General features: G+C 34.5%; 1 protein-coding gene across 5 annotated transcripts in view; it reads left to right on the forward strand.

Moving 5' to 3' along the window:
• LOC123561302 (roundabout homolog 2-like) overlaps nt 1-25,738 on the forward strand; it is a 99,751-nt gene that overhangs the window by 44,020 nt on the left and 29,993 nt on the right. For 4 of the 5 annotated variants that reach the window (XM_045353572.2, XM_053553357.1, XM_045353577.2 and 1 more), the window contains 13 exons: nt 2,828-3,218; nt 7,703-7,984; nt 8,247-8,552; nt 12,749-12,889; nt 13,453-13,581; nt 13,866-14,141; nt 14,579-14,845; nt 15,331-15,561; nt 16,273-16,389; nt 16,843-17,136; nt 17,446-17,628; nt 17,971-18,066; nt 18,721-18,987. In XM_045353572.2, coding sequence (XP_045209507.2) covers nt 3,119-3,218; nt 7,703-7,984; nt 8,247-8,552; nt 12,749-12,889; nt 13,453-13,581; nt 13,866-14,141; nt 14,579-14,845; nt 15,331-15,561; nt 16,273-16,389; nt 16,843-17,136; nt 17,446-17,628; nt 17,971-18,066; nt 18,721-18,987 — 2,689 coding nt within the window. In that variant the 5' untranslated portion in view covers nt 2,828-3,118. Of the gene's footprint in view, nt 1-2,255; nt 2,517-2,827; nt 3,219-7,702; nt 7,985-8,246; nt 8,553-12,748; nt 12,890-13,452; nt 13,582-13,865; nt 14,142-14,578; nt 14,846-15,330; nt 15,562-16,272; nt 16,390-16,842; nt 17,137-17,445; nt 17,629-17,970; nt 18,067-18,720; nt 18,988-25,738 lie in introns of those variants that run through there. The other variant, XM_045353574.2, reaches the window with a different exon arrangement.

Consider the following 25,738-nt stretch of genomic DNA (forward strand, 5'->3'; position numbering starts at 1 on the left):
GGAGTAGTCTACCCTAGGAGAGGCTCAAGCCGAAAAAGTCAAGATGCAAATAAGATGTACCGTAGATACCCATGTATAATGCGCAGTTTTTTGACCCCCGGGACCACCCCCGAATCGTGGGTGCGCATAATACACAGGTATAGACAATTTTCCAACTTCAAAACAAGTTTGTTACCGATGTTCGCCATTTTGGTAAAGGGAAACTACTCCCCGCGCTTACTGTCTCCGCTAAAATCTAAGATTGCCGTTACATTCCGTAAAAGATCGAATTGTTTATTTTTCTTTCAAACAAAATTAATTTCATATAAATTTAAAAGTATTTTGACGAAAGAAATGTTTATAAATCACAAAAATTATGTTACTAATTAAAGATCGAGAATTATCTTTAACCGAGATCAAACTGTGAACAACATAATTGACACGAGGTGACACGTTGATTGCCGGTAATTACTGGCTTTATGATCGTGACAAAAAGACTATCACACCTTTTGTTATCAGTTTAAATTGAGAAGCTCATGTCATTTTGAAAGATACCATTCCGAAATATTGAATCAGCTGCTATTTATTTATTCAAAATAGTGAATTAAAAAAGGTAAAACAACAAATATAACAATAATTTACTGGTTTTATTTTCGAGAAAACAAAAATCGATAGTACCGTGAGACCGATGCTGCTCTCCGCCGTGGAGATAAAATTTATTACCGGTGTCGATGTAAACTCTACTTTCGTTTTCCATCCACCTCAAAATTGACCAAAAATTTTTTTTTTTTTTTTTTTTCCCAGGATTTTGGACTAAGATCGGGGGTGCGCATTATACACGGGTGCGCATTATACACGGGTAGCTACGGTAAACCATTTTGTCTTTTTACAGTGACACATGTAACATTTACTAAATTTTTCCAGGTCTTTGAACATGACGTAGATGAATCTTCTGAAATATGTTGAGATCTGGCATTTTGAAATACATCACTCAAGTCATTTCTGGTTGAAAGAAAACTGTTTAGATTTTAAATCACTTTGAAGGCTGTTGGCTAAAAATATAAACTGTTGTTTAGAGAAGTAGAATTAAGACATTCTCTTATCTAAATGATTGATTTATGATAATTCTTTAAGCCAGTTTCAAAATCTGGGAGGCATCTTTTCTTCTAATTTATAGGGCCAATTACCAAAGCTTTATTTCATAATCATGCAAGATCAAAAACCTAATGAAGTTACCTTTTAGCAGGTGTTTGCTGAAAGAAAGACTACTTTGATGTTATGCACCGCTGATTAAAAGTTTATTGAAATTTATTCCTTTTTTATTTGAGAATTTCAAATCATTATTTTTTTTAAAGGTTACTAAGTTTTGGAATTATTTTCCTTTCTTTATCTTCATTTTGGGAGTATTGCTTATTTAGACAAAATAGGCAGGATATTAAATTGAAACATGATAATGACAAGGTAAATTTTATTTGATAACAATTTTATTCTTTTGTTCTCTAATGAAACCATTCAAATTAGTATAGTTTTTACATTTAACCCTTTGAGCTTGACTGCTTCTGTACAAATTAAGACTTACTTATATCCTCATCCTTGCCTTTACCCCGTTCCCCCCCCCCCCCCCCCCCCCCCCCCCCCCCCCCCCCCACACACACACACACACAAAAAAACAACACAAGAACAAACAAACAAAAACAGAACAGCAACAGCATTAATGCATTGTTACCAAAGATAATTTGGTGATTTATAATTCCATAGAAAGTCCTGATTGCTACTGGTAACAAAGACTTCTGCAAATAATATCAGTAGCTCAGCAGGAACCATACTAATATTATGAAATATTAGGTGCAGGATCATTAGATATTTCCCATGGGATATTCTTAATGAACTATCCACATTTCTGATTCTTTGCTTGAGTACTTTTCTTCCAAAAGCTTTGCTGCATTCTATATACATGTTGCTGCAGCCACCGAGACAGAAAGTTTGAAGTGGCAAAAATCGTCTGATGTTCTTTTCAGTTTTTTTAATGTTTCCTTGAAAATTTTATTCCGCAATTAGTTCTCATTTTTACTGTAATGGAACGGAAAAACATTTCTTTGTTTTTGAGATCAACATTTGAGATTATTATGCTGGTATAACTGATTTTTTTATCTATAAAAACAGGGATCGTAATCACCAGCCTTTATCAGAAGATTTTTAGATAATATCTTTTTATGGAGATTTTATATCAGCTCAAAGCAGCATTTGAAAAGCGGCAGTCAGTTGGAACCTTACAGTGAATAGAAGTCGGAAAATATACTCCCGGCTTGAGCTTGTCTAGATTCGTGTATAAAGAATTACATCAGGAAATGTGGATTTAAATTGAATGAATTTAATATTTGTGTGAAAAAACATAATTTGATTATGTAAATCAGTTGCTTTTTGGGAAAATTTAATGATATAATGATGTGATGAATCAGTGAAGTTTATTTTGAAGTAAATAAAATTATATGCAAAATGTGGAATAAATGTGAAATTAAAGGACTTTAACTGGAAGGGTATAGTTTTTGCATTGTATACAAGCAATATCTCTGAATTTGCCATTTTTTTTTTTTTTTACTAAATATTGTACTTGAACTATTGATATAAGCTTTTTTTTTACATCTCAAAAGTAGAGACAGTTTGTAATAAGCACCAGAGTATGTATGTGATACACATATTAATTGCTTCAAAATAAATGTGTCTGTCATCTGTCATTGAGTCTTTGACTGAAACACCTGTGGTGCTTGATTGCCTATGCTGTTAGATAATTAACACCAATTTAGTTTTACTGCTCCTTGAAATGAACACTTTCTTCTGTTTATTGCAGGTGACACCTACAAGCCAATGACATCTTATTGAGTGTCGTAAATATTAGAACACCTACAATACAGAGGATTTGCACATTGGGGACAAAGCTTAATGTTGGAATATGTAGAATTCAGGGAATTGGAGTTAAAAAATCAGTGCTTTGTATCCATGTGGAATTAGTTTACCTTAGTGCATTAGAGAAAAGTTATTTAATTTTTCCTTGGATTACAACTTGACACAGTGTCATCGAAGTTTGACAATCAGAAATTTTGGAAGATTTCGGCGTGATGCCATTTTTGTTGTCATAGCGATGTGTCTACAACAAGATGGGAGTCGAGCTATAAAGATCAGCTCCCCAGCTTTGCTGAGATGTATTGTAATAGTATTAGGGTTGTTGACGTTAGCGAAAGGTGTGTAGGAAAATACAATGATATCTGCGCTTATTTTTTGCACACATTTTCCATGATTGCAAAATCTCTTTTTTATTTTTTTTTTAAATGAAATTGTTAAAAAACTGAAAGTGAACATTTAGTAATAATTTCTAGTAATTGAAACAATTGAAGTTATGTAGCTCATCTGAAAAATAGTGTGTTATTGACATCACTTGATTGGCGTCGGCATTGCCTGGTTAAGTTTTATGTTTATAGGTCAGCTTTTCTCCTCAACTATTAAAGCTATTGCTTAAAAACTTGCAAAACTTGTTCACCATCAATAGCTGACTCAGAACTGCAAGAAACATAACTCTGTCCTGCTTTTTGCAAGAATTATTGACCCTTTTGGACTTAGAAAATCAGATTTCATGGTGAAGTTTTGTGTTCAGGTCAGCTTTTCTCCTAAATTATCAAAGCTATTGCTTTAAAACTGGCAACACTTGTTCACCATCAAAAGCTAACTCTATGGCAAGAAACATAACTCCATCATGCTTTTTGCAAGAATTATGGCCCCTTTTGGACTTAGAAAGTATCAGATTTCTTGGTTAAGTTTTGCGTTTAGGTCCTTTTTTCCCTGGTCAAACTTGGAGCAGTTATTTGCCATTTATAAAAGCTGACCCTGCAAAGCAGTTACCGTAACTCTACATTGCTTTTTGTGAGAATCAAGAATTATGACCCCTTTTGGGCTTAGAAAATCTTGTGTAGGGCAATATTTCTATTATACAGAGACAAAAAAAAAATTCAAATTAGCTGAGTAATAATTTGTTGAATTCACAAAAATTGTAGTTAACCACAAAAGCCACAAGTTTGTCATGGTAACAAGGGCAACTAGAAAAGACAATTCATAAAAATTAAGAAGGAGCCAGACATTAAAGATACTTTTGTCCAATGATAGGAACATACTAAAAACATTTTCAGTGAGCCAGACATTAAGATCTTTTTGTTTTGTCCATAATCAAAAAGGAACCTGACAGAGATTTTGAAGGAAAATTCTGTTTCCTTCCCATAGTTAAGTCTTTCTGTTGCATTTTCTCAGGCTTTCAAATACAATGGCCAATTCTTCCTTGCAGACTAAATGGAGTATCAATAAGTATTTTCTGTTAAGTTTTATCATAAAATGTTTCAAAAGAGTACTTGGCAGTTAACACTTTGATAGGAAATAGGCAACAGTTGTTGAAGTACTTCAGACTGGAATTAAAGTCTATATCCAGATAATGTAATGGGAATTATGATTCTGATCAGCATGGCAGAACTAGAAAAATACCTACAACTGCTTAATATACATGCATTGATATTTTTTTTTTAGTCACTTGCTTGATGGTTAAATTTAATTTGCAAGCAGCACTTAATATTTTTTTACATCCATCTTTGTCATTTTCAAAATGCAATATTTTTAACAGTAATTACACACTTGAATTTTAATTAACTTAATAGAATTCAGATGCAGAGTTCATTAGTGTAATGTCTGGTTGACTTTTGGCAGTATTTTAAACTTGACTTGTATACCGAACTGCCTTCTGTGCCTTCTGCCTTATTAACCCTTACCATGCTAAATTTCTATTATGGACTGGTCCATCTTCCAATTTGGCCAGTACCATTTATCATTTGAAGGGGTGTTTACTAAAAATTTACTGACTGAATAGCGAACAGTGCAGACCATGATCAGACTGCACGGATGTGCAGGCTGATCTTGGTCTGCACTGGTCGCAAAGGCAGAAACACTTGCCGCCAGCAGGCTAAGGGTTAAACATAAATGCTTAGCACTAAACTAGGAATCAAGAGACCGCAAAGCTGGGAGGGGGGTATCCCCATAATATTATGTTCTCCACTTACATGTCTTGTGGGGAAGTTGTTTGAGAAACAGTTGGTACTAGTGTGGATTTCAAGAGCACTAGTACGGTTAACTTTCACATAACTAAAATACTGTTGAAAAGCAGTTTTAAAGTGCGTCAAAACCAACAAACGAAGCCAAAATCCGAAGAATGATTTTGTAAGGTTTCATGATTGTGTACAGTTAAGACATGATTGTTTTGCATGTTATGACGCTGTAACTTAGATATAACAAGAAAACCCTTTCTGCGTGAAGAATTTTGAACAACCATTTCATGTCCAAAACATGAAAAGGTAATTGTTTCACTACAGCTCTAATGTTACATAGATTTCTTGATAAAAGCTTGCAAAATGATGTTTTCTTCAAACTCTGTTGCTGCTCTTCTGCAGTTTCTCCAAATGTTTTTGTGTTGTAAACTTGGTCATATTGGAATTGAGTTTTGAAATAGTTCTTAAATATACTCAGCTGTGTTATGAGGTTTAGGATAACTCTCATGCTAGTTTGCCATGATTGGTCGATGTCCAGACTGTGCCCTGAAACAACCAGTCAAATACTGTAGTTTTTAAATTTTGCAAACAACGAAGTTAAGAAAATGAAATGTACATTTATTGTTACTACATAACTGCACAGTTATTGAATTCCTTAAAAGGATAGGATTTTTAAACTTTACAAAAAACACTTGAAAAACAAGGAAAGTTGGATCAGAAAGTTCAGGTATTGACAGGAAAACCACTAAGTAAAACCTTTATGTCATTGATAGTGGTCTAAAGATGAACTATTAATTTTATAGTGGGTTAGATCTTAGAGATTTTAGTTATTGTCTAGTAAAATGTCCAGTCAGTCCTTTACAATAAAAGATGGACAACTTATAAGGCCATAAAACTAAAGTTACCTAAAACTGACTAACATTATCTTTTGGTCAATTTTTCGGTCTACTGGGTCAGTCAGTTTAATTGAAAAAGATAACACATCTTTGTCAAAAGTTAAGGAACGTTTAATCTAGAGAAAATTACTGTGTTTTAAAAGGTAGTCGCTATATACTTGAAAATAAGAATTGAAACTTGAACATTTTTAGTAATTTTGACCAAATGGAGGGCATAAAACCTCTCATAGGTCTGTTTTTCAAGTACTTGATACAGTTTATCAATTGTAGGGATCGATAGATCTTTTAAATAAATGACATCAACGGAAATATGCTCTTAAAAATTGTATAATTGTAGCGAAGTTTTTCAGCCAACGCTGCCTTTGAAGTTCCGAGTAACAAAAGCAACAGTAGCCTGGTAAATGAAAACCAAAATCATACAAAACAGTTTTATTTATTCTTTTCTAAACAGCAAGATAACAAAAAGCAGTACTTTTCCACGGAGTTTATACAATTGCGGTAAACTGAGGTGGTTTTTGAAGCTTAATGAACTTCATATTTCCTGTTTCTAGCACTTAGATCCTGTTTCTAAATTTAAAAGATAGGTTTGGATAATTTCAGTTTTAAAAAAGGGACTTGGTATTCTGTGTTTTGTCAATTTTAGGTGTGAACATTTTTTTGGCATGCAAATAAAGTCTTCAATGAGCGGCAGTCTTGAAGAAAAACATAATTTCTTTCAGTAATCTTTGTAGAAATCATGAATTTTATGAATTAGGGGGAGAGCATTATCAAAAGTGATTCTTCTGTTTAAAGGTATTTACATTGCTAAATCTAATAAAAACTGTTTGATTTTTGAGAAAAACTGCTTACTTTATTGACTTAAAGTAAACTTGGCCGCAAAGTGTAATATTTTAGAACCCCATGTTTGTTTATAAATTGTTCAGTGTCAATAAATTACAGGGTTTCATTACAGGGTAAATATTTAACAATTTACTGCATCAATAGGAATTCTCCAGGTACCATAATTCATACTATAAAAGAGGTAATGTAGTAAGAATAAAGCTATGTTAACTGTCCATGAATTTTAGAATAGAGGACCTGTTAGCACCTATGTAACATAAGAACATGAAGTAAAACTTCTAAGATCAAACTATGTTCTATCTAAACAATAAACTGTTTGAAATGGACAGTTTAAATTTAACTTTACAATTTGCACATGGATGTCATATTTTTTTCTGAACATTATGGGGTTTGTAAGAAAACATACATTACAAGATATGAAACTGCCTTAGCTGGCACCTGTTTTAAGCAATTGCTTGTCTTAAGCAGCACTATTGTCCTGCTTTTGTGCAGTTGTTGGGACTCTGGGAGGTGTAATGCTCTATGGGTAATGAGCCTGAATCCTAACTGCAAGTTTGAATCCCAATTAGAGCACAGTTGATCAAAATCGCTTCTGAGGAACGAAACAGTCCAGGGTCTAAAGCTATAAAACACAGTTTGGAGACCAATCCCAAAACTCTCCATCTGATTGGCTGTTGCAGAGAACTATCTAGAAACTGACCAATGGCAATGCAGCATTCTTTGAATTCATGCTAAGTTTTATAATCTTAAAGTAAGCAGACAGACATATTGAAGGCATAGTTAACATTTATCTTGTAAAAGTTATCGAATGTATAAAGAAAACTGAAGTTGTTGTTAGTTTGAAAGCAAATCGAAATGCTTATACTATTGAACATACATAATAACAGTTTATCTTCTTTTATTTACCAGGAGCGACATGGATCACTCAGCCAAAAGACCAGAGTGTCACTGTGGGCAGGAACGTGACTTTCCCTTGCGAGGTTCGAGACCCGGGCAACAATTTGACCAAAGTTTGGAACAAAGGAACAACCCCAATTTTCATAAATGGTGTTGGAGCAAATATTGGGGACAGATTTTCTATAATTGGAGTGAACACACTTTTTATACGGAATGTGGAATTAGCTGATGATTCTTTCTATACTTGCTCAATATTTACATTTGATAATGTGCAAGTCAAACTCACAGTTTTATGTAAGTAGCAAAAATTTCAATTAAAGGGAAGGAATTCAGATTGAATAGAAAAAATTATTTATTAAGATTTACTTCCCTTGATATATGCTTGCATCCTAATTCAGGTCATCTCATGATTTAATAATGTGAAAACAACTTCTTGAATATGTCTGAAGAAAAATTCAGGTTCAAATTAATATGCAGTTAGTGCAGTTACTGTCATTGTCTTAATTATCATGTATGCTTGATTTTTAACAACTTTATTTTCTTTCTTCCTTTTCAGTGCCGCCAGGGCCTCCATCCATCACCACAAATGTATCATCAAATCAATTTGTTGAAAATTCTGTGATATCTTTTAACTGCTCATCTTCGGGCGGAAAACCTGCGCCCAAAATTGAATGGCTGCGCAATGGACAGCCTTTAAATAGTGCTATATATTCCCCTCCCTCTGTGGAAATGGGGACAGCTTCTAGTCAAATTGTTGTTACATTAGAACGTTCTGATCACAGTGCTAATTATTCATGTAAAGTTTATAATGAAGCAAATCAGGATTCCCCAATAGTTGATTCAAGGACTTTAAATGTGCAATGTGAGTATATTTTCTATTGAAAATGTTATTAAATTACTAAACATTAAGTTCAGTCAGTGTATAAAGATACGTAGAAAACTGAAGAAAAAGTAACAGTCAAACAAGTTTTATACAATGCAATAAAAATTAGACTTTTTTTTATAAGAATGTTAATTCAAGTCCACATTCAGATTCAAAAAGTCAGATTTTTATTGGTCTGTATACAAGCTATTTGTTACTTATTAAATGTATACTGGTAGATTGTGCTGTCCTTGTGACAACTAAACAGTCTAGTCCAAAACTTTGAAAGAAGGAAATGTCAGAATCAAATATGTTTTATTCTTGCAAATTATGAAAATGAATTTAAGCTCGACTATTTGAAAGTTTTTTAAGCCTTTGTAATTGTCTATTTGTAAGCATCACAAGTTTTAGCTTGTAAGCAGGTTTCTTGAAAGTTGCTATGCCAATTCCTTCCAAACTTCACACGTTTCATCAGCATTATAAGTTGACCTCAAAGAGAAAGTTAATATATAGCTCTAGCTTATATTCTGGTAAAATTATGTCTGTTTTTACTTGGAAAATTTGGTTAAAGTTTTGCAGTTGGCAGATTTCTCAAAACCTACTGGGCCAAAGCTTTGAAACTTCAGGTGTCTTTAGCATCATCAGATGGCCTCTCCCAACAAGTTATATAATTCTAGCTTTAATTATGGCACCATTTCTAACATAGTTATGTTGTCACAGTTTTGCATGTATTAAAGCATGTACTCTTAAATTCATCACACATATTTGGCAAAACAGATTACCTATAGGCAAAATTATACCCCTTTATCACAAAGTCTTACAGGTTACTATGTTTCTTATGAACTGATGTACTGATTGCTTATTAAACAATTCTTAAATCTTCAGTTTCATGAAATGACCAGTATGAGCGAGGTCCCATATCTTCAACTTGCAGTTTAAAAAAATATGTTCTTTATTCAACCTAGAAAAGTTTGCTTAAGCTTTTGAATGTGAGCAATTATTAGGTGGAATTGTTTCAATTAGTTCTTGTTAACTATGAAATTAAACTTCTTTGCCTTTTGTCAGGTGAGTTTTTCTGATCACTCTATGTCCGGCGTCCGTTTAGCTTGTGTATGCGATAGAGGCTGTATTTTTCAACTGATCTTCATGAAATTTGGTTAGAATGATTACCTTGGTGAAATCTAGGCTGAGTTTGAAAATAGGTCATCCGAGGTCAAAAACTAGGTCAAATCAAAGAAAAACCTTGTGTATGCAATAGAGGCTGTATTTTTCAATTAATCTTCATGAATTTTGGTCAGAATGATTAACCTTGATGAAAGCTAGGCCGAGCTTGAAAATGGGCCATCTGGGGTCAAAACCTAGGTCACAAGGTCAAATCAAAGAAAAACCTTGTGTATGAGATAGAGGCTGTATTTTTCCATTAATCTTCATGAATTTTGGTCAGAATGATAACCTTGATAAAATCTAGGCCGAGTTTGAAAATGGGTCATCTGGGGTCAAAAACTAGGTCACTAGGTCAAATCAAAGAAAAACCTTGTGTATGCGATAGAGGCTGTAATTTTCAATTAATCTTCATGAATTTTGGTCAGAATGATTGCCTTGATAAAATCTAGGTCAAATTTGAATATGAGTCATCTGGGGTCAAATAGTAGGTCATGAAATAAAGTCAGAATGATTGACTTGATTAAATCTAGATAAAGTTTGAATATGGGTCATCTTTGATCAGAAATTAGGTCACTAGGTCAAATCAAAGAAAAACCTTGTGTATGCGATAGAGGCTGTATTTTTCAGTTGATCTTTATAAAATTTGGTCAGAATGATTGCCTTGATTAAATCTAGGTTGAGTTAGATTATTGGTCATCTGGGGTCAAAAAGTAGGTCACTAGGTCAAATCAAAGAAAAACCTTGTGTATGCAATAGAGGCTATATTTTTCAATTGATCTTCATGAAGTTAGGTCAGAATGATTGTCTTGATGAAATCTAGGTCAAGTTCGAATATGGGTCATCTGGGGTCAAAAGTAGGTCACTAAGTCAAATCCAAGGAAAACCTTGTGTATGTGATAAGAGGCTGTTTTTTTGCAATTGATCTTCCTGAAAGTAAGTCAGAATGATTGCCTTGATGAAATCTAGGTAGAATTTGAATATGGGTCATCTGTAGTAAAAAAGTAGATCACTAGGTTAAATCAAAGAAAAACCTCGTATATGTGATAGAGGCTGTATTTGGACCCACCGACAACAAAGTTGTAAGGGGGGTATACTGGTTTCAGGTTGTCTGTCTGTCTGTCCATCTGTCCGTAGACACAATCTTGTGCGCACCATCTCTCCTCATCCCCTTGACACAATTTAATGAAACTTCACACAAGTGATCAGTAACAACAGTAGTTGTGCATGGGGCATGTTAGGTTCTTTCAGAAGAAAAAATTGCAGAGTTATGGGACTTTGTTTTTGTTACTATACTATATACATAGACACAATCTTGTGTGCACCATTTCTCCTCATCCCCTTGACATAATTTAATGAAACTTCACACAATTTACAGCACTTTGTTTTTTGTTACTATACTATATACATAGACACAATCTTGTGCGCACCATCTCTCCCCATCCCCTTGACACAGTTTAATGAAACTTCACACAAGTGATTAGTAACAACAGTAGTTGTGCATGGGGCATGTTAGGTTCTTTCAACAGCAAAAATTGCAGAGTTATGGCACTTTGTTTCTTGTTAACATACTATGTACATACAGTCTGCATATGCAATCTTGTGCGCGCCTAATCTTCCGAACCCTTGCACACAATTTAATGGAACTTCACACAAGTGATCAGTACAAACCCTAGTTGTGCGTGGTACATGTTACGTTCTTTTAGATGAATATTCTGCATAGTTATGGGACTTTGTTTTTATGCCCCCGAAGGGAGGCATATAGTTTTTGAACCGTCTGTCCGTCTGTCGGTCTGTCAGTCTGTCTGCAATTTTCGTGTCCGGTCCATATCTTTGTCATTGATGGATGGATTTTCAAATAAATTGGCATGAATATGTACCACAGTAAGACGACGTGTCGCGCGCAAGACCCAGGTCCGTAGCTCAAAGGTCAAGGTCACACTTAGACATTAAAGGATAGTGCATTGATGGGCGTGTCCGGTCCATATCTTTGTCATCGATGGATGGATTTTCAAATAACTTGGCATGAATGTGTACCACAGTAAGATGACGTGCCGCGCGCAAGACCCAGGTCAGTAGCTCAAAGGTCAAGGTCACACTTAGACATTAAAGGATAGTGCATTGATGGGCGTGTCCGGTCCATATCTTTGTCAACCATGGATGGATTTTCAAATAACTTGGCATGAATGTGTACCACAGTAAGACGACATGTCGCGCGCAAGACCCAGTTCCGTAGCTCAAAGGTCAAGGTCACACTTAGACGTTAAAGGTCATTTTTCATGATAGTGCATTGATGGGCGTGTCCGGTCCATATCTTTGTCATTCATACATGGATTTTAAAATAACTACGCATGAATGTGTGGCACAGTAAGACGACGTGTCGCGCGCAAGACCCAGCTCCGTAGGTCAAAGGTCCTAAATTCTAACATCGGCCATAACTACTCATTCAGAGTGCCATCGGGGGCATATGTCATCCTATGGAGACAGCTCTTGTTTGTTACTATACTGTATACATACAGTCTATATATATATACAGACCACATAATTATGCAATCTTGTGTGCTTTAATTGCAATGTACTGTGTCAACTGTTTTCAACTGATCTTCATGAAATTTTGTCAGAATGATAGCCTTGATAAAATCTAGGTCAAGCTCGAATATGGGTCATCTGGGTTCAAAAACTAGGTCACTAGGTCAAATCAAAGAAAAACCTTGTGTATGCGATAGAGGCTGTAATTTTCAATTGATCTTCATGAAATTTGGTCAGAATGATAGCCTTGATGAAATCTAGGTAAAGTTCGAATATGGGTCATCTGGGGTCAAAAACTAGGTCACTAGGTCAAATCAAAGAAAATACTTATTTTTGCTCCAATTTTAATGATAATTGGTCAGAATATTTTTTTCCATGAAATCACTAGGTCAAACATGTTTACACTGTTATGGTGTTTTATGGTGCATTTCTCAGGTGAGTGACCTAGGGCCATCTTGGCCCTCTTGTTTGTCAAATCAGATTTAACAGAAATTTTTTTTTTTCAGATGCCCCTTCCATCCGTTTTGAACCTAATTATTCCCCATACCATGTAAAGCTAAACAGCCAGTTTAACTTGCGGTGTGTTGTTGACGCAAATCCCAGCTACACCTCTATAGAATGGTATAAAGATGGTGAACAGTTAGCAGGTAATTTCTACATTTCTTTTTCAGAATGTGTCTTCAAGGTTATAAAAACAAGAGTATGGGGACCAGTCTCAAAAGGCAATCTTTCTATTGGTTAATTTCAAAGTTTGTGCTTAGACAGAGCCAATCAGATGCTGGACTGGTCCCCAAACTTTTGACTTTGTTTTTTCTTATAACAAAGTATTCATTTTAGATATAATATACTGATGAAATGTTCCAAGAAATAGTTCATATTAAACCAACTTCAAATTATTTTCAATATTTTGAATAAAAGTACACATTGCACATAGCTGCAAGGCAGCCAATCAGAACCATAAGTTTGAAATGCGTTATAAGTTTAAGATGCTTCTAGTATATGTATAATCAATAGTTTTTTTTTAGAAACATAGTGTATTTTGAAAATAGTTGCCTTTCAGAATTTTGTAGAGACTATGTTTTTTTTCTGGCAGTAATGATTCGTTTATATTAGATTACTTGCCATAAATATAATTGTAAGGCTAGTTTACATGATCTTAACGGCGACCTGTACGTTTCCACTTTTTCTATTCTATATGCTATATTTTCAGTCGCAGTTCCTGTCTATCCCATAAACTCAGTACAAAAGAGCCATCATGGTAATTATACATGTAAAGCTAGAAATTCCATCCAAGGAAGGGCGTATGAAGCAAGCGCATCTGTCTTTATTGATGTTATTTGTGAGTATTTTTCTTGTTGATTCTCTATTTTGTAAAGTAGTTTTTTAACAAATATTAAAAGTTCTTTCATAAAATTATAGCATGGAGAGATAGTTGTTTTTATCTTTAATATTTGTACTAGATTTTGTATCTTGCTTCCTTATTCTGTTCTTATTAATTTGAACAAATAAAATACGTATTGACCAACAGAACATTTTAAGTGGAAAGACAAATTTTGGATTGATGTATTTAATTTGCAATTTTTGCTGTGTTGTACTTACATTATCTGTGTTACTTATTTTCAGATGCCCCTGTAATCACTACGCAAAATCTCATTATCGCAAACATCTCCACGCCAGTCAGTATGACATGTCAAGTAGATTCAAATCCTACAGCTACAAGAATTACCTGGAGAAAACTCGGAAGTGACCCAATTGAAGCTAATGGACCAGTCTTTCAGTTTACAGCTGCTAAACGTTTCGACGGAAACTACGCTTGCACAGCCTTTAGTCGGTTAGAGCCTTCCGGACTCCCAGCAGAAGACATCTCCTCTACCGGCAACACCACCGTTAAAATACAATGTTAGTTTTTTTAATGCTTTTTGAGAATTGTAATGTGCAAGGGAGACAATTCCTGCTGTTGTATTGTGTTTATGACATTCTATCAGTTTTATGTATATGTTCATTTATATTGTTTAGTATTTTTATAATACATATTTTTGCATTTTTTTGTCTGAAATATCAAGAATGAAATAAAAAGAAGCCCACTACTTGCTATAGTTTCAAAATCAATAATGAAAAGAAAAACAGTCATTAAGGAAACTTGTTTTATTGATTTACAATTTAAATTTAAAACATGGTGATAATTTTAAACTACACTTTGGGTTAAAATCACTTTTTATAAAATGTTAAAATATGTTCCAGCAAAGCCATTGAAATCAAAAGAAAACTAGGCATAATAAGACATTTTTACATGCAGAAAGGGTAATGTATTCACAAATTTACTAAAAATATTTCAGATGCCCCTGGTCAGGCATCTATCAGACCGGTATCTTCAGTTCTTGTTGGTCAAACAGTAATGCTGTCGTGTACGGTTGCTGATCAAGGCTACCCATACCCTGTGTATGAATGGCGCAAATCTGGCAACTCGCAAATTTTGCAGTCAACAACAACAGCCACATACAGGATTGAGAGTGCATCTCTAGCAGATAATGGGGACTACACATGTTTACCGAGAAACTTGATGGGACAAGGGACACCTGCCACAATTAGAGTTGTTGTCAATTGTAAGTGAACATTTGTTTAACAATATGAATAAAATTAAACATCAAATTATACATGTATTGATGTAATCAAACAAAAGAAACTCATTTTTTTCACTATACAAGCTATAATATTGAAGATTCAGACTCGCAGAAAAATTAGATTCTCAAACAAAAAAAGTAAAGATCAGATCAATTTTCACCTGTCAGAGTTCCTGTACCACGTTCAAAGTGAACTGTGTATGTATTAAGGTGATGGATGTAGCTTGTCATTTCAGTTATATTTCAACAAAGACTCGTCATGATTTCTAACTTAAAACATGTCTTCCAAACATTTTCAAATAAAAAATTACAATGATCATGTCTTTATTTCTTGATGGTGTATTATGGCTATTTCAACCTTTGTTATTTTGGTCAAACAACTGTTACTGCATATAGACTAGATACTTCCACACTTTAGTTCAAAGTTTGTACTGTGCTTGTGATTCCATTGTCTTTACTATTGACAGCTCCCCCAGAGTTTATCGAGTCCACTCCACCAGGGATTGTTCACACAATACCAATCACACAGTCTAATGTATACCTTCAACACAAAGTGGATGGTCGCCCAGCTCCAAACGTCCAGTGGTTCAAAGATGGACAACCTCTGGCCATGATGAGTGACCTGTATAATATAGAATCTACAAATGTTGCTATAGATCAATATAGATACAGAGTTACCACACGTGTTTCCTTTACTGGTGAGAATTTCTGAATTCATAAATAAGCTTTAAGTTTATAAGTCTTCTTTCTGTTTGTGTATGGTTGTATGGGAATATTTTTTTTTATGTTTTAACAATGTTTAATATTGTGTATATGTGTAAGAAGAAAAATCTTCAGAAAAACATGTTTGATGAAAGTGTACAGGGCAGTAATACAAGGAAGGAAAAAATAAGTATTTGTGGAGAGAATTCCAGTTTGAAATGTAAGTTTTTGAAATTTGGGTTAAAAATGCTACTTGGTGTACTGATAACTTTGCCATAGCCTTTGGTATGTCTTTGTAAAGATGGCATATATAATAGTACATAGCAGTTTGATAATCATTTGTTCATAGGGTTCATTTTTCATTGAACATAATTATGATCAGACAATTACATGTATTAGGCAAGTAAACTTTTTCTTAACACATCAGTATCAAAATATATAGGAATTTGACTGACAGGATTTTATATCAAATTGGACTTCAATTGAAAATTTGTACAAAAAGGAGGACTATTGAATAGGTACAGAGTTTTCAATGTATAAGCTTTAGATTGAACCGGTGGATTACAAGGGAGATCATAACATTTATTTCTTGCATATACTAAATGTTGAAGTTGTTTCCCTTATATTAATTGAAAAACAAGGGAGATAACAAAAAAATATTTAAAGGATTACAGAGAAATATGGAAGTTATTTACCTTATATTTTAGGTTCAGGAAGGGATCAGAACAGATTGCAGATAAATGACCTGGGAAATTATACATGTCGTGTAATGTCTGCTGACACTGGACCACCTGTTGAAAAATCTACATTCCTTTCCATTCAATGTAAGTCTTTTTGTGTTGTTGTTTTTTTTTTTTAATTTTTTTAAATTTTTTTTTTTTTTGGTAAATTGTTGAAATATATCTGGTATTAAATTTCACTGTGATCAAAGACATTTTTCACTGTTTGTAAATGGTGACCATGACATTGTGTTCAGAATTTCTCAAGAAAAGTTTCCATGAAGAGTGGTACCTTTCGACATGACCAAAACAGAGCTGTTTAGCCTAGCTCCTAGACCATGATAGACTGGGGCATTCAATAATACTTAAAAATATTTTAAAAAGTTACTTTTGTTTTTCTCTCTCTTTTTTTGTGTGGTAAATTTTTTATTATCAGTCTAGTGGCTACCCTAGGGGTCATTTGAAAATAATGTTATTTATGAAAATGATGCATCATTTTAGATATTTCCAGATAGTAGAAATGAGTATTCTTTTAAGCATTACATTTTTCGTTTTTAGTTGCTCCAGAAGTTACTGCCAGCCCTCGTGTTGCAGCAGACATTGGGGACTCTGCCAGGTTAAAATGTGTTGCGCAGGCGAATCCTGCCCCAGTTTTCTACTGGTTCAGACAAGGTCAGAGGATATCAAATAGTTCAAGGATAACATTAGGTTACCAAGCAACAGACGGAACAGCAACTTACGAAGGATTTTTACAGATACAGTCAGCTCAACAAGATAGTTTTGGCAACTATACATGTGAAGTAAACAACTCTAAAGGCCAGATCAGGAAAATACTAACTCTTTCTGTCAAAGGTGATCTATCTTGTGGTTATTTGATATATTTTTACTTTATTAATACAATGAATTTCAAATATGAATGGTGAACATTGAGCTTCAGACACAGCAAGTATTTTATTTTGAATACAATAGCAGACTAGCCAAATTATAAGATCTTATTTTTTGTGCCCGTAACATTTAAACATTACATTAAATCAGCATTTAGCTACATTTATAAAGTCTGTCTGTCTTATGTATAAATAAGTAGTAGTTAAAATTACCACTTTTAGCAAAACTGATTTACCATCAAATTAAGATAATTTTTATCATTTTTTTTTTTTTCAGATAAACCCGAGGCACCAATAAATTTACAGTCTACTGAGAAGACTTGGGAGTCTGTTAAATTAAAATGGGAGCCAGGCTTTAATGGTGGTTATCCGCAAACATTCTTTATAGTTGTACAAAGTGTTTATGGTGAAAAAACGTTTGAAGTCTACCCAAATGGAGTTAACACATTTAATGTAACTCGTAAGTTGTATTTTCTCTAAATAGCTTCTAGGTAGCAGTATTATTTTTAGTTCAAAAAAAAATGTTTTTGGCTCATTTATAGAGGGTTGAAATAACTGATTTTAAGTTTGTAAACTTCACATTAGTTCTACACAAAGAAATATTAATAATATTTTCATAGCTCTTTGTTGTACATCAGAAAAAAACAAATTTTCATAACCAAAAATTTGTCATATTTGACAACTGCACATTCCTTTTAATACTATAAGTCAAAATTTCAAATATTCTGTTTTGTGCAAAGGGCATTTCATATTATTAATGTTATCATTTATGACCTTAGTAGAAATATTTTCTTTGTTACAGGACTGATGCCTCACACCTCCTATAATTTCTTCGTCTTTGGCCAAAATGCATTAGGGAGGGGACCTAATTCTGAGGCTTTTACAGATACTACTCTTGGTAAGATACTACATTTGTCTCCCTTGAGTGCATGCTTTACGACTTGCGTGTACTCTATTGACTGTAGGTTAAAGATTTGCCTACAAAGGAATTCTAGCCTGTAACCTCTGAGTTATGATTCCTATACTGTACCCTTACATCACTGTGCACAAGATTTCAAGAAAACCGTCCTAAAAAAAGTAACACTGGGTATGTAAAGACTGTATAGCAATGAGTTATCCAGTAGAAAAGATGTCTACTGTGCTTAACCCAGAGGCAGTGGCTTCAAAACCTGCTTGCATCAAAAGATGTCTACTGCTTAACCCAGAGGCAGTGGCTTCAAAACCTGCTTGGGTCAAAAGATGTCTACTGCTTAACCCAGAGGCAGTGGCTTCAAAACCTGCTTGGGTCAAAAGATGTCTACTGCTTAACCCAGAGGCAGTGGCTTCAAAACCTGCTCGGGTCAAAAGCTGTCTACTGCTTAACTCAGAGGCAGTGGCTTCAAAACCTGCTTAAGTCACATCTGCATATTTTATTATGAACCTATTACAAATGTTTTATCCAGGAAGCATACTAGAAAATGGTTCAGATAATGTTAAAAGCTTTCTTCTTGCATACTCTTGAATAAGGATAACCTAAAACATCATGTTAATCTTGTTCATTCTTTCGTTTCAGTTTTATCATTCCCTGCTCTGACAGAAATTCCAAAGTTCCAAGTTGAGGAGAAGAAATTAGAAATTCACCATGAACTTGGCCAGTTGTACTGCCTACGTGTGGAGATAAGCACAGATAATAGAAAAAAATGGACAGTCGTCGAGCCTTGTGTTACTGCTGCTGAAGGAGTTGTTTCCCTTGCTCAGCAAGGAGCGACAGATGTTAATGTGTCTGTATGTCTGGTCTACAGGCCAGAAGTTTGCGGTGATCCTGTCATGGCAGAAATAAGTGAGTACTACCTTTAATGATATGTTTGAAAATTGGGTCCGCATTTTTACAATAGAGGGCAAAGATTCATCATGACTTTAGTGATGACAATCACCTCACATCAGTGGCTTCAAAGTCTACATTATCGCTATTGAATATGAACGTGGTACATGTATATTTTTGAATATGCAGCCCATGAGCTTGTCAAAGTTTTGTAAGTGACTATGAAGTTTACATTTTAAACCTGAAATCTGAAACTTTCATACCTTGGCGCTCAAAAATTTAGTTACAGATGTGAATTCAAAGTGTATGAGTGGAAAAAATATCCAGTTTCTAATAAAACTTTAAACATGTATTGATTGGTCAGTCAGTTGAGTTACACAAGTGGGTTCACTTCATGTCAAATTTTATTTTAGTCTGCTGGTACAGGTCTTTGTGTGAATACTGGCAAATACAACATGTTGTGGCCATCCTTTTATCAATATTTCAGAATTGGCTTTTAAGAGGTGTAATTTATTTTACCTGTAAAATGAGGCTGTTCTTTGTTTGGGACTGTTTTCTCTATAATTACTGGTAAATAAATGGCTCTCAACACAAAACTTGCTTTGTGACCCTGGTTTGTTGATTTAATGGTAATTATAGGGTAGTGGTTCCATTAAAATAAATTTGTATGGACAAAGGTGGCAAAATTCAAGGATTGTAACAAGTTAAAATAGCCTGCTTAAACTGAATGGTAAACTTGAATAGATTTTAACAAATAGTATGGGTAAATAATGTTTTCCGTACGCAAATATTACCGTTTGTTGCAAATTAGCTAAAGTAGAAAAACTAACAACATTTTTAAATGCAAGAGCCTTGCTTTGTAAAATGTCTTCATTTAAAATTAAGTTTTTGCACAAATTTCAGATACTCAGGATCGTAAGTTATTTTTAAAGAAAAATCTTCCTTATGTACTAACAGAAAATTGTTAACAAAATAATACTTATTATAAGCAATAGTTTTTTCCTCTCATGCAGGATAACTTGAGAGTTTTCTTCATATTTTAGTTACAGTAAAACACTTCTCATTCGACGTTGCAAAGGGATGAGCAAAATATTTTATTTTGCCTTGGTTTTGAGCAATCCAGAATTATAAAGAAAATGGGCAGGGATCTTTTGAATAGCTCCAGCAAGCCCGAGTGCTTGAGCCGTTGATGCTGAAGCAAGCCCGAGTGCTGGAGCCTTTGATGCTCCAGCAAGCCCGAGTGCTTGAGCCGTTGATGCTCCAGCAAGCCCGAGTGCTGGAGCCTTTGATGCTCCAGCAAGCCCGAGTGCTTGAGCCGTTGATGCTGCAGCAAGCCCGAGTGCTGGAGCCTTTGATGCTCCAGAAGCCCGAGTGCTTGAGCCTTTGATGCTCCAGCAAGCCAGAGTGCTTGAGCCTTTGATGCTGCTGCAAGCCCGAGTGCTGGAGCTGTTGATGCTGCAGCAAGCCCGAGTGCTTGATCCTTTGATGCTGCAGCAAGCCCGAGTGCTTGAGCCTTTGATGCTCCAGCAAGCCCGAGTGCTTGAGCCTTTGATGCTCCAGCAAGCCCGAGTGCTTGAGCCTTCGATGCTCCAGCAAGCCCGAGTGCTTGAGCCTTTGATGCTCCGGTGAGACTAAACTATATATTCAAATTAACAAGTTGGGACAGAGTTATAGTTGTAGCTGTGCCCTATTTACTAAAATGCTTCATACATTTTTAGCCCACCATCATTAGATGGTGGGCTATTCAAATCACTCTGCGTCCGTCGTCCTTCCGTCCGTCCGTCCGTCATTCCGTCCGTCCGTCCTTCCGTTAACAATTTCTCGTTATCGCATCTCCTCAGAAATTACCAGGGGGATTTTTACCAAACTTTGTCAGAATGATGTATTGGTACCCTAGTTGTGTCCCCCTGAAAATCACACTGGTGCAACAATTTTTTAGTAAGTTATGGCCCTTTGTTTATTTCTATAATTTACATAGATATATATAGGGAAAAACTTTGAAAATCTTCTTGCCCAAAACCACAGAGCCTAGGGTTTTGATATTTGGTATGAAGCATCATCTAGTGGTCCTCTGCCAAGATGATTCAAATTATTTCCCTGGGGTCAAATATGGCCCCGCCCCGGGGGTCACATGGTTTATATAGACTTATATAGGGAAAAACTTCGAAAAACCTCTTGTCCAAAACCACAGGGCCTAGGGCTTTGATATTTTGTATGTGGCATCATCTAGTGGTCTTCTACTAAGATTGTTCAAATTATCCTCCTAGGGTCAAATACGGCCCTGCCCCGGGGGTCACATGGTTCATATAGACTTATATAGGGAAACATTTTTAAAAACTTCTTGTCAATAACCTACAACATTCAGATTTGGACCACATGTATGGTTTTGAGTGGCAAGATGAACCTTGACATGAGTTGACCTTGATTTTGACCTAGTGACCTACTTTCACATTTCTGTAGCTACAGCCTTCAAATTTGGACCACATGCATAGTTTTGTGCACTGAAATAAACTTTGACCTATACATTGACCTAGTGACCTACTTTCACATTTTTGAAGGTACAGGCTTCAAATTTGGACCACATGCATAATTTCGTGTTCCAAAATGGAATTTGACCTTGATTTTGACCCAGTGACCTACTTCCACATTTCTCAAGCTACAGCCTTCAAATTTGGACCACATGCATGGTTTTATTTACCGAAACAAACTTTCACCTTTACATTGACCTAGTGACCTACTTTATCATTTTTGAAGGTACAGGCTTCAAATTTGGACCACATGCATAGTTTTGTATTCCGATATAAAATTTGACCTTCATTTTGACCTAGTGACCACATGAATAGGATTGTGTACCGAAACAAACTTTGACCTTGACATTGACCTACTTTCCCATTTTTGAAGGTACAGGCTTCAAATTTGGACCACATGCGTAGATTTGTGTTCTGAAGTGAAATTTGACCTTCATTTTGACCTAGTGACCTTCTTTCACATTTCTCAAGCTACAGCCTTAAAATTTGGACCACTTGCATAGTTTTGTGTACCGAAATAAACTTTGATCTTAAGATTGACCTAGTGACCTACTTTCCAATTTCTCAAACTACAGTCTTCAAACTTGATGACATGCATAGTTTTGTGTACAAATCACTTTGTCCTTGAAATTGATCTAGTGACCTACTTTCACATTTCTCAAGCTACAGCTTTCGAATTTAGACCACATGCACAGTGTTGTGTACGGAAATGAAATTTGACCTTGAGCTAGTCAGTAAGTCTTGAAATTTTGAACACACAAAAATGGCACATAGGTGGGTGCCAAGATCACTCTGTGATCTCTTGTTTATACTGCTATATCCAGAGTTGTTCTTAGCACTGCACAGTCTTTGACATTTTGGTACTAGAATGTCCCTTTGTTGTTTTCCTTCATTCAAGTTAGTTTATCCTTCACATCATCCACTTATATTGGTTATTGAGGATCGCTGTGCATTTTTTTAACATTAAAATCTTGTATAGTAAACAGTTTAAAGCAGTTAATAAGATCATTCTAGGGCATCTATAACCTTAACCCTACCATGCCCTTAAACTTTGAGCCTTTGAGATTTTAATAATTAATTTTGATTTTGAAGCCTTTTTGAATCAGTCCTAAAAAGCCAGTGCTGCTGTGATAGGGACATGTAGCAATATAGTTATGCAATTTCTTGTTTTAAAACATTGGAATGTCTCAAAGTTCCTGCGTCCTGGCCAAGTTATGGCTTGAACATAAGGTTTATACTCATATTTTTAATCTCTTTGTATTATGAATTTGAAAAATGTTACTTTTCTCCTTTTCTAACTCTCTTTATTTAATAACAACAGAATAAGTCGAAACCAAGTGATAAATCGGTACTAGAATAAAGCAACAGATCATGTCTTGTGTCATGACCCTTTTGGAAAAAAGGGTCCCATTGTGATAGGGAAGGACCAGGGTTACATTTCATTTGGTGGACATTTAAACCGTTCTGTTTGCTTCAGTAATTTTGTAAAACTTTATTGACTTTTGGTATTTTTTGGCTCTAAGACCATTTGTAAACACATTTGATTAAATCGGCAAAATCTGTGAAAAATTGCGACCAGCACAATGGAATTAATCATTACGAACATTTTTACAAAGACGGGGACAAACTCCAGAGTCATGATCTCAGGATTTCGATAGTGCGAGAATGTATTAAATGACCAGTTGATATGCATGAACTAGGGCAGTTTCAAACATTGGTGTACAAAGGTGAACAGAGCAAATTGTCAAAAAGCTACAAAATTGCAATCTTTTGGTTGAAACAGATTATTTGAATATATATCTTTGCTCTCTTAAAAAGAAGAAAATCTTGAACATATACTTAGTGGTTTTGGACAAAAAGAAAGTAATTACAGGTTTTGATATATGGCGGACTTGTGACAAGGCCTCAAGTGGACATCTTAATTATTATCTTCATAGAGTTTCTCTTGTACTATTTTGGTTGGACTTTGAAGTATAAAGTTTTTGTACAGTCAGTTCTTTGTTTGGATTTTATTGAAGTTATATGAAAAGTATATGGTTATGATCTTGAATAAAAGTGCTTGAAAAATTGGAGAGGTATAAATTTTTGAAAAAGTACTGTATTTGATAATGAGTGAAAGAGAACAGAAATATTCAGAAGTGATAACTAATAGCAACGCCATGGAAACTGAAATACCAGTGCCCACAGGTAAACGAAATAGAATAATGAATTCCTTATTTAGAATAAGCATTGATGGTTGTCTAATTTGAAGATGGTAGAAATTTCGGATGTTTATAAGCAGTTATATTTTGTATGTTTCAGAAGATCAGTGGTCAGATGTGTCAAAGTTATTTCGAGTTTGAAATTATATAAATATATCAGGTTTTAAGATAATCTCATTCTTGTAATTTATTACACTTTTATAATTTAACTGTAAGAATACTTGTAAACAAAATATGAGAAGAATATCAGTTGTGAAAGCTGACAAAATTTAATTTCAAGGTTTTGTCACCATGTTTTGCATAGAGATAATTTGATTGAAAACAAAGAGTTGGTGTAGCAGACGAAATTTTTCTCTGTTAATTATAATGAATTATCTCCCTTTTATGTACACCTGTATGTAATACAAGATCAATTTCCACCTGTAAAGTGGCAGGAGCACTCCAGTATTTGCTATATCAGCTATGATCTATATGCAAACATTACATAACTCAGATCAAAGCTCAGGTTGATTTAACCTCTACTTTACCTTCCTAATTAATGTCTGCAGAATTTACATTATTATAGAGGCCAGAGGGGATAGATTTTTTCCCTCTCTTTCTCACTCATCACTCACTCACTCACTCACTCACTCACTCACTCTCTCTCTTTCGTATTTATTCAAAAAAAGTTTGTATATAGTGGTGGTGTTGTGTTTTGGTAAGTTAATTGAAATTATTTTAGCACTTACGACCTTATAATTCTAAATCGCGGAATTGTCCAGGTTTGGAAAACTCTGAAGTTAGACTACATTGTTGTGAATTTGAAATCAGTGACAAAATTGTAATTGTTATTATTTCCACTAGGATTTATATTTACATTCCCAGGGAAGAGCCTTTCAGACATAGATTGATGATTTACTTGAAATGGTTCAATGAATGATTGATGATTTGTAACAGAAATTTCTTATTTATTGATTGATAATTTACCTGAAGTGGTTCAAAGATTGGTTAATGATTTACCAGAAATGGTTCAATGAATGATTGATGATTACCAGAAATTTCTTATTTATTGATTGATAATTTACCTGAAGTGGTTCAAAGATTGGTTAATGATTTACCAGAAATGGTTCAATGATTGATTGATGATTACCAGAAATAGTTCATTATTATTGATGATTTTACCTGAAGTGGTTCAAATATTGGTTATTTGATATTCCATATATATGGCTTCTTTTGAATGATATTGATATACAGGAAATTTCTTATTTATTGATTGATAATTTACCTGAAGTGGTTCAAAGATTGGTTAATGATTTACCAGAAATGGTTCAATGATTGATTGATGAATTACCTGAAATAGATGATCAGTGATTAATTCATGATTTACCTGAAATGGTTCAATAATTTATTGGTGATTTTCCTGAAAAGGTTCCATATATGATAATTGGAACCTTCTATTTGAATAGAAAAATATTAGAAATAAATAGGAGGAAAGTTTAGAAAGTTTGTAGACACTAAAATGAGGCAGGGTGCATATAAGTTGTCTGCATGTGAAAAGTCTTGTGTGTCATTTCAGGTGGTATTGGTTCAGACCTTCACCCATGGTCCTGGATACACAATGAAAAAATGTTTAGAAGGCAGCTGTACTTCCAAAGTCTTAAGAGTTATAGCCCTTTCGTAACCCCTTTCTTTTTCTGAGGGAAAAACTTTCTATATCTCAGTGACACTTCCTGTATGTAACATGCTCACTTGTATGATTTCATTATAATATCTATAAGTTTCTTTTCACATATCTGATAAATCCAGGTTTTTGCATGAAAAGAAAAAAGTACTAATCTGTTAAACCAATCTTCAATAAGTTCAAAAGTTGTACTGAAGTGTTCTTTCAAAATACCTGTGTGAATCAGACAAAGACGACATTAAATGAAAATCAGCCATTTCAAAAACTTTTTACATAATTTCATAAGCTTTACTCAAGTATCACTGAAATTTAATATAAGTTGAAACTTTTTGGGTATCGTTTTGAGTCAGATAAACAGTTTTGTACTTGTAAAGTCATTA

The sequence above is a fragment of the Mercenaria mercenaria genome, chromosome 10, assembly GCF_021730395.1.
Source record: "Mercenaria mercenaria strain notata chromosome 10, MADL_Memer_1, whole genome shotgun sequence".
NCBI classification, from domain to species: domain Eukaryota; kingdom Metazoa; phylum Mollusca; class Bivalvia; order Venerida; family Veneridae; genus Mercenaria; species Mercenaria mercenaria.